The 16,892-nt window shown below is 34.6% G+C and overlaps 2 protein-coding genes across 2 annotated transcripts; one reads left to right on the top strand and one right to left on the bottom strand.

Moving 5' to 3' along the window:
- Positions 1–592: 592 nt before the first annotated feature.
- LOC103971413 (shaggy-related protein kinase alpha) lies at positions 593–5,962 on the bottom strand. The gene is made up of 13 exons (XM_065131623.1): positions 5,879–5,962; positions 4,629–4,810; positions 4,404–4,496; positions 4,233–4,292; positions 3,771–4,043; positions 3,384–3,458; positions 1,880–1,936; positions 1,653–1,793; positions 1,520–1,570; positions 1,334–1,429; positions 1,139–1,222; positions 934–1,036; positions 593–812 (listed from the first exon to the last, which is right to left on the bottom strand). Exons 2-13 carry the CDS (start codon positions 4,740–4,742, stop codon positions 730–732), a joined length of 1,230 nt encoding a protein of 409 aa, XP_064987695.1. The 5' UTR covers positions 4,743–4,810; positions 5,879–5,962; the 3' UTR covers positions 593–729.
- A 1,103-nt stretch (positions 5,963–7,065) lies between these two features.
- LOC135626381 (universal stress protein PHOS32-like) lies at positions 7,066–10,298 on the top strand. The gene is made up of 4 exons (XM_065131620.1): positions 7,066–7,312; positions 9,531–9,640; positions 9,736–9,854; positions 10,007–10,298. Exons 1-4 carry the CDS (start codon positions 7,135–7,137, stop codon positions 10,086–10,088), a joined length of 489 nt encoding a protein of 162 aa, XP_064987692.1. The 5' UTR covers positions 7,066–7,134; the 3' UTR covers positions 10,089–10,298.
- The last annotated feature ends 6,594 nt before the right edge of the window (positions 10,299–16,892 follow it).

Genomic DNA, 16,892 nt, shown 5'->3' with positions numbered 1-16,892 from the left:
TCTCCTGACTTTTTGTTTTTGGAATTGTTCCGAATAAATATTAGGTATTATAAAGAATCAAACAGTATTATTTTATTATTTTATAATAATATCAGACTATACGAGTCGATATATTACCCAAAATAATAAATACACTTGAGATATTGTAAGTTAAAAGAAAAGCAAAACAATGACTATTGAGAGAAGTGTGATATCAAGTGGAGCAGCACCAGAGATTGGGTCAAGATTGATGCACTGAAAGAATGATGCAAGTCAACATCGTGAATAACCATAACGAGTGTTCCATCTAAATTTCTCTGCAAATTCATCACATTGGTAACCTTAAACTCGATCTTTGGTGAGCTAAAGCAGAGTTCATGAAGATGTCATCAAGAAAGAAGGATGGATTTCTACTCACCTTATATTGGCTGCTTTCTTTTTTATCTTTAATTTCTTTTGCTCGAAAACAAATTCAAAGTAACGTTCCAACAACGACCACATTAATTTGTGGATGAAAACATCCTACATTTTTTGCACACCAAAATATTGTACAAGTGTTCCAGAAATAGGTAGCACAGACGTCAACCAATAACGACAATAAGAACCACGAAGGTGACAATGACTAACAATAATTAAGATATATGGATTCAAGAGGTACATGCACAACATTCATAGAATTAAGAGGAAAGTATATTTCTTATACCTGGCAAGGACACATGCGCTATTTCTTAGCAATATTGAGTAAACAGATCATAGTCCTAAGAAGGCACATTGCTGTCTTGCATGCTCAGGGATCAACTTTAGCACAATCTCCATCGGAACTCCCTTTAACTCTGTTGATCATGCATAGCCAATAGAGATGCATTATTTTCAAAAGGAGAAAGGATGACTTGGATAACATCAGAAGAATGTAATCCACAGTTACACAGCAGTGTCATTCCAATCCAGACTTACCATGAGGCTTGAAGTTAAAGAGAGGAGGTAGATAACGACCATTTGGTAAACGAGCATTTGGATCTCGAAGTTCATCAAAAAACGGGTGAATCAATGCCTCCAACTGCACATGTAGAAACCTAGTTAGGCATCCCAAATTTTTATCTGGACATATGATATATGCCCTTGGGTACAGTACTTAAAAGGATGCCCTTGGTATACTCACAGCAGTGCTCCTCAAGTTTGGAGAATACTGAAGAAGCCTAGAGACGAGATCTACTGCTTCAGGTGGCATTCTTTTATGAAAAACCTGACAGAACGTTCTAAGATTTGGTTATAACTGTTAATGGGACATCTAAAAGGAAATAGAAAGTTGGGAATTTGGAAAATAATAGCATGATGAGAAGTTATATGAATATACCTTGTGCCATGGGTGAGCTTTGATCTGTGGAAACTTGAACTCTGTATAATTGGGGTTCATGCATTTAATTTCTTCTCTTGTTGGGGTACCCAAAATCTGCACCATGTCAAATGAACAGATAAAAACAAAAGTTGTGATATTAAGAACACAGCTATAAGATAGAAATGGGAAAAATGCAGGGGGGACCTTGATAATTTCTACAAGTTGATCAACTCCGCTCTCACCAGGAAAGAGAGGCTGTCGATGAAACCAAATCAATCATTTGCAGGAAAAAATTAATTCTCTTGAAATTCTTCTAAGGTGGTATGTAGTGGTATACCTGTCCAAGGAGGAGTTCAGCAAGAACACAGCCAGCTGACCATATGTCAATTGCTGTTGTGTACTCGGTGGCACCAAATATAAGTTCAGGTGCTCGATAATATCTTGAACAAATGTACGATATATTTGGTTCCCCTTTCACCTGTTAAAACCAATAAGCGATCTAAATTCAGCGAAAGCCACTCAAGGAATCCATTCGTAGCACAACAGAAAGGATCAAAGATGTACCAAAACTTTGGCACTCCCAAAGTCACAGAGTTTCAGCTGGTGTGTATGTGGGTTGACCTGTTACAGAAAGTCTGGTTGGTATTTCTATTGTTGGAAGTTCAAAGATATAACATAAGCAAACACAGGTAAAGCATCATATATCCATGACCATCCACATATATAACTAGAGGGGTGGACATCATCATCGGGGCCAACATCTATATACATATATATATATATATATATATATATATATATATCTAAAAGTTGTATGCTAATACTTGCAATATCCTCCCATGTTTATATATTAAATAGAATGTTCCATAAGGTCTGTTCCCTTGAAAGCTAGATATGAAACCAAATTTTAGAATGCAGCATATCATCAGTCTCCTGAAATGCTTACTTGAATGATTTGCTATTATTATACTGCCCTGAAAAATGATGTGATAGAAACTATTCTCCATGATAAACAGTGCTGCCCCAAACCCCCCATCAAAAATCAAAAACACACAAAAAAAAAAAAGAATAGCATGTTCTTTAATTTCCATCTCCATCACGTGAGGACACGAGTTTAAGAGGTGATTAAAGTTGAATTAGATAAATAAACAACTCCACCAAATTAAGTGCAAGAAATGTTTTATTAGCTCTATTTACCACAAGAGGTATAGGTAGAGGCTTGAGGAGGGGCATAATAAAAGATGTACCACCTTCTCCCAACAATTAACACTAAATGTACATTAGCCAATGCATATGTGGCTCCACCATTGTCTAGCTTTGTGCACCATTGTATAAACCATGGTTCGTCGTACTGAGGCATACCGCTCGGTACGGGCGGTACATACCAATTTAATAGGGGACCAATACGAGCAATACAACGATACATCCCACCAAACCATGTGTCGGTACACTCGGTATGACTCAGTACGTACCATACCAACAGCTGGTCGGTACACTGGTATGAACCAGCAAGGCATGTGTGGTTGCATGCAAATCGACAACCGATCGATTATGCATGTGTGGACCGGTACGACTTGGTGTGGATGTACCATACTAATAGCTAGTTGATACATCGGTATGGACCGATAATGTGGTAAAATCACATACAAATATACCATGTACAATACATGTGAATTTTTAACAAATAAAATAAATGCATGTCTGCCTACTTACCCATGTCAAACTAATAGGCATGTATGATGCATGCAAATGTAATGCACGCACCTACATTTTCATTTTTTTCAATAAATAAAGCAAATACATATGCATGTATGCATAAACATGTTAAACAAAATTTGCATGTATGTTTAAACACACGTTAATAAGCACTTCAAAGTAACCCCATGTTACTTAAATGGCAATGTAAACCTCAGTTTACAATCACATGCATCTCCTCTTCTCTGAACAAAGTTTTATCCTTGAAAAAAGGGATAAGACCTCTATATCTTTTGTCCTCATATCCGTATGAAGCTGGGTATTCCATAAAAAAAAGAGAACATGTTTCCATGAAAATAGTGAAATAACATACCAGAAGATTTTGTGGTTTTATGTCCCTGTGGCACACCCCAATGCAACCATGAATATAAGCCAATGCTCTACAAATCTGTCAACATAAAAGAAATATCAGGATATGTACCTTTTGAAGTTTCTAGAATTCGTTCATTCAACTAATGGACCGGATGATATGATAAAACCATGGCATCATTTAGAAAAAAGCAGAGGAGAACTATAAATATGACCCGTTAAAAACTAGATGCCTGGGGAAATTATCCAAGCATACAACATATTCATGAATCTAATAAACACAAGGCCAATGTGGAAAGCGTTATAAAGTAAAATCAGAAAACTTTGTTTCAGATAGAACTTCCCCAAAACAAAATTGCCAAATGAAGATTGATAAGAAATTTGGACTTACCTGATACATGTAAAGCTTCACATATAGCAATGGCATACGCTGATTCATCTTGTTATAGTGCTTGATTACTCGATGAACAGTCTCAGGCACATACTCTAGCACCAAATTAAGATAAAGCTCTTCCTTTTCAGTTGTTGAAAAGAAGCAGTGCTTCAAACAAACAACATTTGGATGATCAAGAATACGCATGGTTTGCAACTCTCGGTTCTTATATCTCTTGTCTTGAAGAACTTTTTTTATAGCAACTGTCTCACCCGTCTCAAGACACTTTGCCTAAAGATAACAAAGATTATTAGGAAAAGATAGCTAGAACAATAGTAGATATACATATAGCACAGAGCTACATGTAGTCCTGTAAAACCCTCTATACTAATGCACAAAAAAAAGTAACAGTAAGGAATACACAAGTATAACCCACTCTTGTCAATGACAACGAGACAAGTTGTGAAATGTTAAACTCACCTGGAATACAACTCCAAATGATCCATGCCCAACAACACGTTCAGCCATGTAACTTATAGTCTGCCAGACATCCAGCATAAGTAACTAACAAAAGGGCCAGAAACCTACAACTGGATAACAATGATGATGAATCAACCAAGAAACGGTTACTTGGCAAACTAGCCAGTTTACCTGTTTGGGTTGGCCATTTCTGCCACCTATAGTTGTCACAATTATATGGCCTGTCTCTGTCCCATTACCATCAATTACAGTAGCTTCCACTTCCTACAAATAGCATCCAATGAAGACTAATACATAACTTTGGCTTTGAAATAATTACAGTTTTCTTCACTTGAAGAAATGGGAAATAAAGAAGTACACCATTGATCCTATCCATCATTCGGTGTATCCACTTACCTTATCATCTCTTATTTTCATATCATTCAATTCATCTGGCAAACTATCCACGCAAATACTAGTACCATCATTATTTTTCAACCCCGACGAGGGTGCCAAGCTCACCGAAGCCATGTGCAAGGTACTTTACTAATATCTATATCAGTACCTCATATAAGCAACAGATCCTAAAGCAAATACCTGTTAAAAAAACAAAATGCATATCAACAAGACAGGCACGCAGGACTTTTCTCTAACATTAGGAAACCTAACGCAATGTTTAAAAGTGTGCAAATATGTAGCACATAAATGTGTGTTTGCTGAATAAAAGCTTGTGCAACGAAGCACACAATCAACCTAGGTTTCAGCTTCCATGCACATCGAAAATGAATATGAACTATGTGTTTCCAGTGCAAAGACAAAATCATACTGTCCACGCATGATTAGTACCTAGGAGTTAAAGCTTGTCTCAAATACCGCAGATTAATGTTTGGAATTCAATGCAAAATTTTCAAAACAACTTAATTGATTTCAGATTTCCATAACAAGTATCCATAATTCTTGCTTCGAGTCTTTTTCTTCGAAAAAAATATATGCCAGTCTCCACTAACTAAATGGGCCAAAGCTACGGCATCCAAGATAAGAAGAGGCTCCGTCATCGCTTGGGAAGCTCAAGCCTACCTAATTTGTAAATGCAGAGTCCTTAAAAACGGAAACTAATAAGTGAATTATCATAGGAGAATGTATAACGATCTTGAAGCTACAAGATCCGAAACAATACCAAATGATTCAAGTCAAAACACGAAAACTAGCACAAAGGGCCTTCATTTCTGTGTCCCGGAAAAGGAACTAGAAAAATACGAAACCGGCATTCTAATCTAAAGTAAGAAGAAGCTCAAAATCCATTCTTCGGAAACCCCAGACCCGAACAAAAAGCAATATTACGAGGCTTAAGCCCTGAAAATTTGGCGGATGAGGAAGCACGAAAAAAATGAAAAGCGGAAAACCCTAAAAAGATCCCCTTTCAGGCGAAGTAATTCCAGATCCCGACTCAAGGAACGACAGAAAGTATCACGAAGAGAACGGCTAAATGAGATCAACAACCACCGGAAGATCAAAGCCAGCTCAGCCCAAAAAGATTTGAAGAACATGGTAGAAAGAAATGATTCAGGCCGAATTCCTCGGCGAGCACAGATCAAGACAGCGATCCGACAACAACAATAACCGGGAACAGATGCCGTGAATGGAAAGATAGAGATCGATCCTTTCCTCTCTTCTTCGTCTCCTTCTGGCCTTCGCCGTTTCTCTCCTCCTCCGAGGTTTGAGGCGGGGGGGGGGGGGAGAAACGAGCCAAGTGTGAACACGGGTCGGGATTTTCTTTTAATTTTTTCCAACACATATTTTTTGCTATTTTTGAAAAACCTTTTTCATATTAGCCCCTGAAATATTGGCATTTACAACCACATAAGGATCTATTGTACATGAAGAGAGAAAAAAATATATGAAAAGAATTAGATCATTTTATACAAATTGTTAATGGTGAACAAAATAAATAAAATAAAAGAATTAGATCATTTTATAATATATATATATATATATATATATATATATATATATATATATATAAAGTAGATTTTTTTTTTTCAGAAAATAAATGAAATTCGAGCTCAAAACTTATGATGAATTGTTAAAATTACAAACAAAAAAAATATAATAATTAAAAAAATATTGGGTTAGTGGTGATTTGAAAATCTTTATCAGAATAAATTGATTGACAGACTCCTCTTATTGGTTTCTGACCACATAGTGCCTCGAGGGATTGGTTGACAGACTCCTCTTTCATATTTGAATGAATGATTGAAAGCAACAAAACCTTATCTTCTTTCAAGGTAAGGTTTAAAGATGCCTAATTAATAGCTTAAAGTACTTGATGTTTTGTGAACCTCCCACTTATAATCTGCCTGTGTGATGCATGCACTAAACCTTAACAGTCTTAAACTAAGATATAAAGAATCAGCTCTAGTACGAGAACAAATCAACACCCCTTCAAAAATATTGAAAATTATGAGAATTACAATAACAATGGTTAGATTATTGAATTACAAAAATCTGTTGGTAAATAATATCGAGAAACCGCAAAAATTCTCGGATGATAACTCATGTGGTTAATAACTTGTCCATCATTTTCTTACTGCATCAAGTTTACTGCAACACTCATAGATATCACATGGTTTGCGTCGTGATGAATGAATGATACACGCCGACTGCTACGCAGGGGAATCTTGGTCGTCCTGATCGAGTTAATTTCGATAAGCACACCCCTTGTTTTATTAGTTGCACTCGTTGGTGCAAACGCCACTCGTCCATGTCACCCGTGTTGTGAGAAAAAAGGGTGGGTATTCTTATCAGACTACTTCGATGTGTGGTCTCTATATTTGTGCCGTTCGTCGACCGCCTCATCATCATTCTTCCTCGGCTCTCCTTGGATCGCTTTGCGGAGCGAAGACGAAGGCGCAGCGAGCAGTCGATGGCGGCGGATCGTAGGGTCGGGGTGGCGATGGACTTCTCGCCGTGCTGCAAGGCGGCGCTCCGGTGGGCGGTGGAGAACGTGGTGAGGGACGGCGACCACCTCGTCGTGGTCAACGTCCAGAAGGAGGGCTGCTATGAAGAGGGCGAGATGCAGCTCTGGGAGACCACCGGATCTCGTATGGATCGTCTGCTCCCTCCTTCTCTCTCCTCCGATCCCCTTCGCACTTTCCCCCTTTCCCTTTGGTTCCTCTGATTCCTTTCATTTCGTTCAAAGGGAACTTTCAACTTTTTCTCGCTTTGTTAACCCCTGTACTTGATGTCGACCCCAAAAAGACTTTTGGTGTTACGATCGTCCTTTTGTTGAAAAGATCGAATTTTTTCGGCCTTCCTGCACGTAGAAGCAGATGGAGTGACGAAAGTCAGGGTTGCAATAATTGCAACATATCTGGTGGGTGTTCATTGAATGAGACTCTAGGACTCGATTATTGTTTAGGTCAAGGTAAATCTGGTGACAAGTATTATTTAGGAGTGGACAAGCTATGATCTCGATTTCGCTATATGATGAATTGCAACTCGTCTAGGTTTGTGATTTGTGTCCAACTAAGTACTGATGGCATTCGCTCAACGCTACACGCTTGCCAGTTCTTTTGCATTTCTTTATGGAAGCTTTGTTTGCTAGCTTAGGAATTCTTGATCATTAATTCCAGGAATATTTATTTTTCTGTTGCTTCCAAATTTCATGACTTTCATCTAGTAAATTTATCTCTAGTTCATGTAGGATATCAATGCAATAAGAAATCATAGAAAGTCCTCCAACTTTTGTGGCTTCACTGCAAGTATAAATGTGATAATATGGCAGTTGATTTGTATTTATAAATTCTACAGCATAGAGAATACTTTAGAACAACGTCCACTTATGTCTCTTTTTTGTGTTATGTGTTCGGTTAAGAGTTGGCATATCCACTAGGTAATCTCACAAATTGAAACGTAAATGATGCTAGAAGAACTTTGCATGATTCCACATTATTATTATGCAGTGGATGGACAAGCAGTTGGCGAGAGAATTGATGGTAAAGAAAGTCATAGTTTTTATCATATGGCATAATATTTAAACTTTAAACTTAGCATACTAAAAAAATGCTGAGACAATGTGATTGTGCTCATTCTTTTAATTGTTTTCTCAGTATTACTGGCTTATAAGTCCCTGTTTTTAAATTAAGAATGGACTTATTTGGGCCAGAATGGTAAAAACGTCTTGGATCGGATTCATTAGAAAACAGTGGTTGAATTGGAAATCCATACGTTGTTATGTAGAATTAGCCTATAGCCAGCCTACCGATACAGAACAGAAAACACTAGAGTGCTGTGTAAGCATTTAAAAGCATTTGAATAAGTTAAGTATACATGCAATATGACATGATAATATTTAACCTTTTCTAGTTTCTGTCTCTTGGTGTTTCCTTCTACACAGTTTAATTTTGGTAAATTGTTCGAGGCTCTCCTTCTGTGGTACCAATCATAGCCTTCAACCTTTTCTTCTCCTTGTGACGAGAACATATTAGTGTAAGCAATAAATCTTTTGTAGTTTTAACATATATTCATATCTGTACATTTAGTGGGTAGTTGATCGAGAGTTACTAATTTTGAATAGTAATATGTTAATGCTACAAAACTCTAAACATTGAATTCACTCTCTTCGTTAGGTTAAAATTCAACATGATTAATGTCATCTTAAAATGTTTTTTTTTTTTTTTTTGAGTTAGCAATCCTCTTGGATCAACAAAATCCAAGCAAGCCAAGTTTAATTTTGAAGCACTTCTCAGTGTCAGTTTGCTGAATTCTAGATGAGAAAATAAATTCACATCAGATCTTGCTTGCCCTGCTTGCAAATGCACTTTCGTGCTGGGTTTTAAAGCTTGGTTCATCTTTTAAGATTCCTTCCTTGGTTCACCTTGTCTTTTACTTTGTTGGTTGTCTACATGACCATTGAGGTTGTCAATACCAATATTAGTCATATAACAAATGTGACTCTCTCGAGCTAACAGCTCTCACTTTCCAATTTGCTATTGTATTTTTTATTATTTAAAAAATTGAAGCTACTTATGGATAAGAAAAAGTTCCCTAAGAAAGTACAGCTTCTCTATCTCTGTCAACTGAGTTAAGTTTATGATTGCAGCAGAGTTATGACTGTGATATGCCAAACTTGTTCCTGCCTATTCTGCTTGTAGTTATATACTTTAATCTGTGATTCATGTCAGTATGACGTTCTAAACACATTGCCATTTGATAGTCTCTATCTCCTTTTCTATTCTGATATTTCTGTTGTTTATCAGCCTTAAAGAATGTGTTTAGCCTCTTGCAGTAATGGTTTTTGGTTTGTCCAATGTATGGCAGCATTTATCCCACTGATAGAATTCTCTGACCCTGGAATTGCAAAGAAATACGGGGTGAAGCCTGATGCTGAAACTCTGGACATTCTCAATACTGTAGCCAGGCAAAAGGAGGTAGTCTCTATTTGTCAATTTTTCTCAAGCCTAACAGTGAACAGATACCAGTTTTCTATGTTTAAGGGACTTGTTATTGTGCTACAATATTCCAGATTGTTGTTCTGATGAAGATCTACTGGGGAGATGCACGCGAAAAGATATGTGAAGCAATTGATACCATTCCTCTGAGCTGTTTGATCATTGGGAATAGAGGGCATGGGGGGATTAAGAGGTTGACAAGTTCTCCTTTTGCTACTGACCTTTTGTCCAAAGGAGAACCTTTTTATGTTGAGACTTAATAGTCGCAAGATGTGCTTACGGCAAGTACCCATTTTACTGTGTCATTTATGAATGATTAGTGATGCATTGATTTTTCTTCTGTAGGCTGCTGTTGGGTAGTGTGAGTAACCATGTGGTGAACAATGGTACCTGCCCAGTCACAGTTGTCAAGGGTGTTGATCATTAAAACTAGTTCATCTGCTTCTTCCACGAGGACCCCACGCCCTGCTGTGTTGTCGTGCTTATAGAACTTGCCATCACCTTCCTCTAATAAAAATGGTGGTGTCTGATGAGCATGTACTTGTAACTTACAATGTGTATTACTTTTTCTGTTGACCGGATACTGTGACAAGTCTGCTGTCCAGTTTTTCGGAAATAATCATCTGAGGTTTCATGATGCTGGATTCTGTAAACTGGGAGCATGTTCGATTTTGTTATGCATCTTTCCACACATGATGATCGTGGTCTGGAATTGTCCAATTCTCTCGTGTGTTAATCGTGGTAAGTCAATTTGGTCACTTGTTTGAATCCTTTAGCTAATTGCAATATGAATCCATAATTGCTTCAAAACCAGCATGGAAGCTTCATTTTTCTATTATGTTGCAAATTCTAAACATATAATTTTGCAACATTGGAATGTGCTGTTAATACATTTCATGTTCTCTCTCGCATGTATCATTTCCATGTTCTACTGCATTTCATGAAGGCCATGCGGCAGGCAAAATGCTTCTCATTGTCATATCTGGATCTTTTCCATCATGTTTTACTCTTCATCACAAACTGTTAATAAAGGCCGATTATATCTTCTTTAATTGGGTTAGTTATTGGGAGGGAGAGAATAAGAGAAATTTTTAGATCAATAATTATAAAATATACAGGATAATTGATGGAGAATATCAATTTTTTTTATTTTATGAGTAAATCAAATGTATGGAATATCTTCCTTTAGTTAATTAAACTCGGCCAATATCATATGCATATATACTGTTAGAAAAATATGACAAAGAAGAGGATAAAAATATTTTGAAAACAAATAATAAATACAAGATGAAGAATACTATAGGAAATATATTTAGGCTTAAAATGTATATAAATACTATCCTAAAAATAATATTTGCACCTTCTTCTCAATAAGATTGTTATGAGTTTGATGTAAATAGTTTTAGTGGATATGATAAGTCTTTAGAAGATCTGTATTGAACAAATAATAAAGAATCTTAAAAGAAAAATTAGAGAATGTCTAATTCAATCACTCGAAGAATAAATAAAAAGAGTACGAAAAAGATGTCATCCTAATTTACTCTTAAATACCTATTTATATATTTTTTCACAAAAGACATAACCTTTAAAAAATAACTACCAAAGAAACCACATTTTCAAATAAATCTTTTGAAAATATTTTTTTTTTTATTTGAACAATTTATAACAATCACCCACTTATTTAAATTTAAAATTTTCTTCAAGTAATTAAATAGTATTTATGAATAAAATAATATATTTTTTGATTTGAATATTACCTTAGCGTAAGCATCACAAATTGAAGTCGAAATCCCAAATAGCATAAAAGCTATGAATTTGTTATTCCTAATGACAACACCAGTGATACCACACACATAAATATAACATCCTTATATTCTTCATAAAATCTCGTTCAGCCCTAATATGGTCTTAGGCTTATCCAAGTTTATGAACTTTTATAAGAGAAACTCTAACTTTCAATTGAAGTGACACCACTTCTAAGTTCATATACGTGAAGTTCTTATACTACCTTTGTCACTCTTTGAGATACTTATCCTAACTTGACTGAACTTCATTAAGAGTATAATTAACTCAATACTCATTTGGTGATAACTAACACTTTAACATTTTTAGATGGGACTCGTAAAATGTTTCAAAGTACTGAACCACTCCACATGTCAATGACTTGTTCTTCTTACCCTTTGAACTCTTCGTTACTCATTTCATAATGTTGAGTAGGGTTGCTATTATTGATGGATCTTTTATTCAATGAGTTTTAGCCTCATCTAATTTGATGTTGATCTTACAACTTCTCTCGTAAGAGGTTTGATAAATGGACCAGCCAAATTCTTACTTGTTTTCACAAATGTGAGTGAAATAATTCCACTCTTGATTAATTTCCTCATATAATCATGTCTAAGACTTATATGTCTTGACTTTCCATTATATATTTCGCTATACGGACCAGCTAAAGTGGTTTGACTATCACAAAGTATATAAATTGAATTTACACTTTTAGAAGTCAATGGAATTTCTAATAGAAAGTCCCTCAACCATTCAGCCTCCTTTCCTGCATACCAGAGCAACAAATTCTAATTTCATAGTTGAGTGAGTTATATGCATTTATTTCTTGCTCTTCCAACAAACAGTGCCACCTCCCAAGGTGAACACCCAATCAGTAGTGGATTTGTTATCTCCAAAACTCGATATCCAACTTGCGTCAGTATATCCTTTTAAAATAGTATGAAATTTTGAGTATTGTAGGTCATAATCTTTTGTTCGTTTAAGATACCTAAGAACTCTTTCAATAACCTTCCAATGCTCTACATTTTGATTGCTAGTAAATCTACTCAATTTATTAATTGCAAATGCTATATCAGATCTTATGCACTGCGTTACATACATAAGACTTCATATAGCACTTGAATATTCTAATTGAGCCATTGTTCTTCCAACATTCTTGATTAATTTGATACTTGGGTCAAACAGGGTATTTGCTTCTTTAATTTTTAAGTGACTGAATTTCTCCAGTACTTTCTCTACGTAATGAGTTTGACTCAAAACATATCCTCTACTATTTCTTTTTACCTTACTTTCTCTATGTAATGAGTTTGACTCAAAACATATCCTCCACTATTTCTTTTTACCTTAATACCTAGTATAGTATCAATTTGCCCAAGACCTTTCAATTTAAATGTTGAAGATAGAAAACCTCTTTATTTCTATAATACCTTTCATGTCGTTGCTCACTATTAGCATATCATCAACATAAAGGCAAACTATCACCATATGGTCATCACAAGTTTTGAGATAAATACATTTATCTGTAATATTATGAACAAATCCATTAGAAAGAATTATTGCATCAAATTTCTCATGCCACTATTTTGGAGCTTGCTTTAAACCATACAATGACTTAATAAGTTTACATTCTTTATGTTTATTTCCCGATAGAATAAAACCTTTGAGGTTATTCCATATATACCTCCTCATCAAGTTCTTCATTTAGAAATATCATTTTGACATCCATTTGATGAACATAAAGATAAAAAATTGATGCTAAAGCAAAAATAATTCTAATAGATATGATCCTAGCCATAAGAGCATATGTGTCAAAATAATTTATTCCTTCCTTTTATCGAAATCCTTTAGCAACTAACCTTGCTTTGAACGTTTAGAGAGTACCATTTGTTTGATACTTCCTACAAAATACCTATCTACAACTAATAGGTTTAGAGGCAAAAGGTAAATCGACAAGTTTCCATGGTTTGACATAATAGAATTCATCTCATCATTAATAGCATTTTTCCAAAAAGTAGTATCACGAGAGGCAATAGCTTCTTTAAACGTTTTAGGATCATCTTCAACTTGTAAAATAAAAGGAATTATTTTTAAGACTCTCTCATTAGTTCATTCTACAAAGTAAAAAGAAATACTTTGAGAATCAATCACATCTTATCTTAATGTTTTTGCTTTTCATACATGAGTGCTTCTCCTTAATTAATGAGATTGCTCTCCAACCTCTTGTGAACTTGATTGATGTCCAATCAAAAGAATATTATGTTGCTCAGCAACCTTTTAAGATGTCTCCACTAGTGACTCCACCAGTGACTCTTTACTAGTTGGAGGATGAACATTATTACTTGAAGTCATTAAATATTCAAAGAACTCAACATTTCGAGATTCTATTATGATATTAGACTTCAAATTAAGAAATATATATGCTTTGCTATTTGAGGCATAGTCTATAAATGCACATTTGATTCTTTTATGTCCTAACTTTGTCCTTTGAGGATCATTATTCTTACAATATGCAAGACACCCTCACACTTTAAAATAACCAATGTTAGGTTGTCTTCCTTTTCATAACTCATATAGAGATATCTTATTCTTTTTAAAGGAAATTCTATTTAAAAATATGACATGTAGCCAATAAAGCATCTCCCCACAAATTATAAGATAATTTAGCATGCAATAACATAGCATTAATCATCTCTAGATAAGTTCTATTTTTTCTTTCTGCTAATCCATTTTGCTCAGGTGTTCTAGGTGTTGAACATTCATGAATTATATCATGTTGTTCACAAAATAAGTTAAATTCATTAGGAAAGTATTCTCCTCCTCTATCACTTCTTAAAACTTTAATTTTCTTTCATAACTGATTTTCCTTTATATTCCTTAAAAGCATTAAAAACATCATTTTTATGTTTCAATAAGTACACATATATGAATCTAGATATATCATCTATAAAAATAATGAAATATCTATTATCTCCTGGTGTTAATATATCATTTAATTCATATATATCATAATGTATTAAGTCTAATAAATTAGTATATCTTTCAACACATTTGAAGGGTTTTTTCATCATCTTTGATTTAACACAAAATTCATATTTATTAAAATCATCAAAATGATAATTTATTAAGCCACACTTAACCATTCTTCTAATGATACTAGCTCCAATTTATGCTAATCTATCATGTCATAATGAATAAGAATCAATAATATAAATAGAAGCAACGCCTTTATTAAATTTAGAATCATTGTTAATAATATATAATTTAATCATTCCCTTAGCCGAATAGTCTTTTCCAACAAAAGTTCTATTACGGGATAGAATTAGATTCTCGGATTCAAATACAGATTTAATTCTAAGTTTGCTAAGGAGATTCTCATTCACCAAATTTCTACTCATATCTGGTACATAAAGAACATTAGTAAGAGTGACTTTCTTTCCCCAAGTAAAAGTGAGTTTCACATTTCCCTTGCCAATCACCTTAGAACGAAATTCATTTCCTATTTGAATCTCTTGCCCTTCTATGACTTCTTTGTAAGTCTTGAAGAGTGCTTTATCATAGCAAACATGGATGATAGCATAAGTATCATACCACCAACTAGAAACCTTGCCAAATATGACATTCACTTCGCTCACCGTAACGATTATATTATCATCTCCCTCAACGGAGTTGATTTCTGTTTCTGGCTTTTTTAAAATCTATAATCCCTAGTAAAATGATCAGATTTTCCATAAACAAAATAACCCCTACTCTTTGGCTTCTTAAATTTTCTTTAATCCCTTTTGAGGCCAAAATGATTCTCCTTGTTTTGCTTGCCTTTGTTGGAATTCTTAGGTTAATTCACAACATTTGCTTTTATATTGCCAAAAGCGTTCTCACTTTTATCTTTCATCCTCGATTCCTCCTCGATTCAAAGATATTTTTAAATTTATTCTAAAGTGAACAAAATCTTCTTTTTATACCCTTTCCAAGATAATGACAACTTGATTATTATAGCCCCTACTTTAGGAAGTTCGATTTTTTTAGCCTTCAATTGATTAACAATGACCTGCAACTCATATACTTGTGCCAAGATTGACTTGTCATCCACAAACTTATAATCAAAATATTTAGAAATTAAAAATTTTTTTGTACCTTCTTCCTCAACATGATTCTTGAATTCCAAAACATTCCAAATTGCTTTTGTAGATGGTTCCACCGTATAAAGATTATAAAGCCGGTCCAAAAGAGCATTAAGAATATGTTCTCTACACATGACTTCATCTTCATTTCTCTTCTTTTGTTTAGCCTTGACTTCATCGGTGTTATCGTCGGTTGGATCAGGAATTAGTTGAAGATTTGGATCAAGTACATAGAAGATCTTCAAAGTAGTCAACATGAATTTTATCTTATCTTGCTAACGGGTAAAATTCGTTCCATTAAAATGATCCAAACGAACAAAATCTTGATTCAATAATTTGATGGTATTTGTGGCTTCCATGGTGAATTTATATAAAATCACAAAATCTCGTTTTTAGATTGTTGAAAAAATACGACGAAGAAGAGGATAAAAACACTTTGGAAACAAATAACAAACACAAGATCAAGAATACTACAGAAAATATATTTAGGCTTGAAACGTGTATAAATATTTTTCTAAACATGATATTTGTACCCTCTTCTCAAAAAGATTACTATGGGTTTGATGTAAATAGTTTTAGTGAATATGACAAGTCTTTAGAAGATGTATTGAGTAAATAATAAAAAATCTTTTAAAAAAAATAAAGATAATTCAATGAGAATAAAGAAGAAGAGTATGAAAGAGATGTGATTATGATTTACTCTCAAATACATATTTATAAATATTTTATATTATCTTTGAAAAATAACTACCAAAATAATTACAAAGGAAATCATCTTTTCAAATAAATCTTTTGAAAATAATTTTTTTTTTATTGGAACAATTTATGGAGGGATAAAACCCAATACTCTTCGAATCCGGATCGTAAAATCCCATGAGTCGATTTGAACCAATCCCAACAACGTCATTTGGTTGAGTTCAGCCGCAATCGAGACTCCGACCTCGCACGCAATAATGCCGTATGTCATGATGAAATAACCCATATAATATCCGAATCATAATCTTTATACCCCAATTTTGCCCCTCTTCGTTTTGGTAAATTTCAAGTTTGTTTCTCGTACTGCTCGCCAGGAAGGAATGCTGCTGGCAATCGAGTAAATATGATCAAATTGTTGGTTTATTATGTTCCCATGTTTTTTCCACCACAGTAATTAGCCTTTTTTTTTAAAACAAACGAAAACGAAGCAGCCTAAGGAACACCAGACATGACGATTTGGATGCGTGGCGGCACTCCATTGGCGTGAAATCATCTCATCGGACAGGCGGTAAGGTAATTTTACTGTAGGTTACCTACAGTCGCGAACCTCCACAGGGATGAGAGATAGCTCTGAA

The sequence above is a fragment of the Musa acuminata genome, chromosome BXJ2-11, assembly GCF_036884655.1.
Source record: "Musa acuminata AAA Group cultivar baxijiao chromosome BXJ2-11, Cavendish_Baxijiao_AAA, whole genome shotgun sequence".
Classification (NCBI taxonomy): Eukaryota; Viridiplantae; Streptophyta; class Magnoliopsida; order Zingiberales; family Musaceae; genus Musa; species Musa acuminata.
The sequence above is the reverse complement of the archived record's forward strand: the minus strand, read 5'-3'. Positions and strand labels throughout refer to the sequence as shown.

Coding starts and splice junctions, on each gene's coding strand:
- LOC103971413 (XM_065131623.1), bottom strand. CDS start 4,742: ATGGCTTCGGTGAGCTTGGCACCCTCGTCGGGGTTGAAAAATAATGAT. Junction 1,794..1,879: donor TTGGGAGTGCCAAAGTTTTG/GTACATCTTTGA, acceptor TGGTTTTAACAG/GTGAAAGGGGAACCAAATAT. Junction 1,037..1,138: donor CAAACTTGAGGAGCACTGCT/GTGAGTATACCA, acceptor CTACATGTGCAG/TTGGAGGCATTGATTCACCC.
- LOC135626381 (XM_065131620.1), top strand. CDS start 7,135: ATGGCGGCGGATCGTAGGGTCGGGGTGGCGATGGACTTCTCGCCGTGC. Junction 9,641..9,735: donor CTGTAGCCAGGCAAAAGGAG/GTAGTCTCTATT, acceptor ACAATATTCCAG/ATTGTTGTTCTGATGAAGAT. Junction 9,855..10,006: donor GGGCATGGGGGGATTAAGAG/GTTGACAAGTTC, acceptor TTTCTTCTGTAG/GCTGCTGTTGGGTAGTGTGA.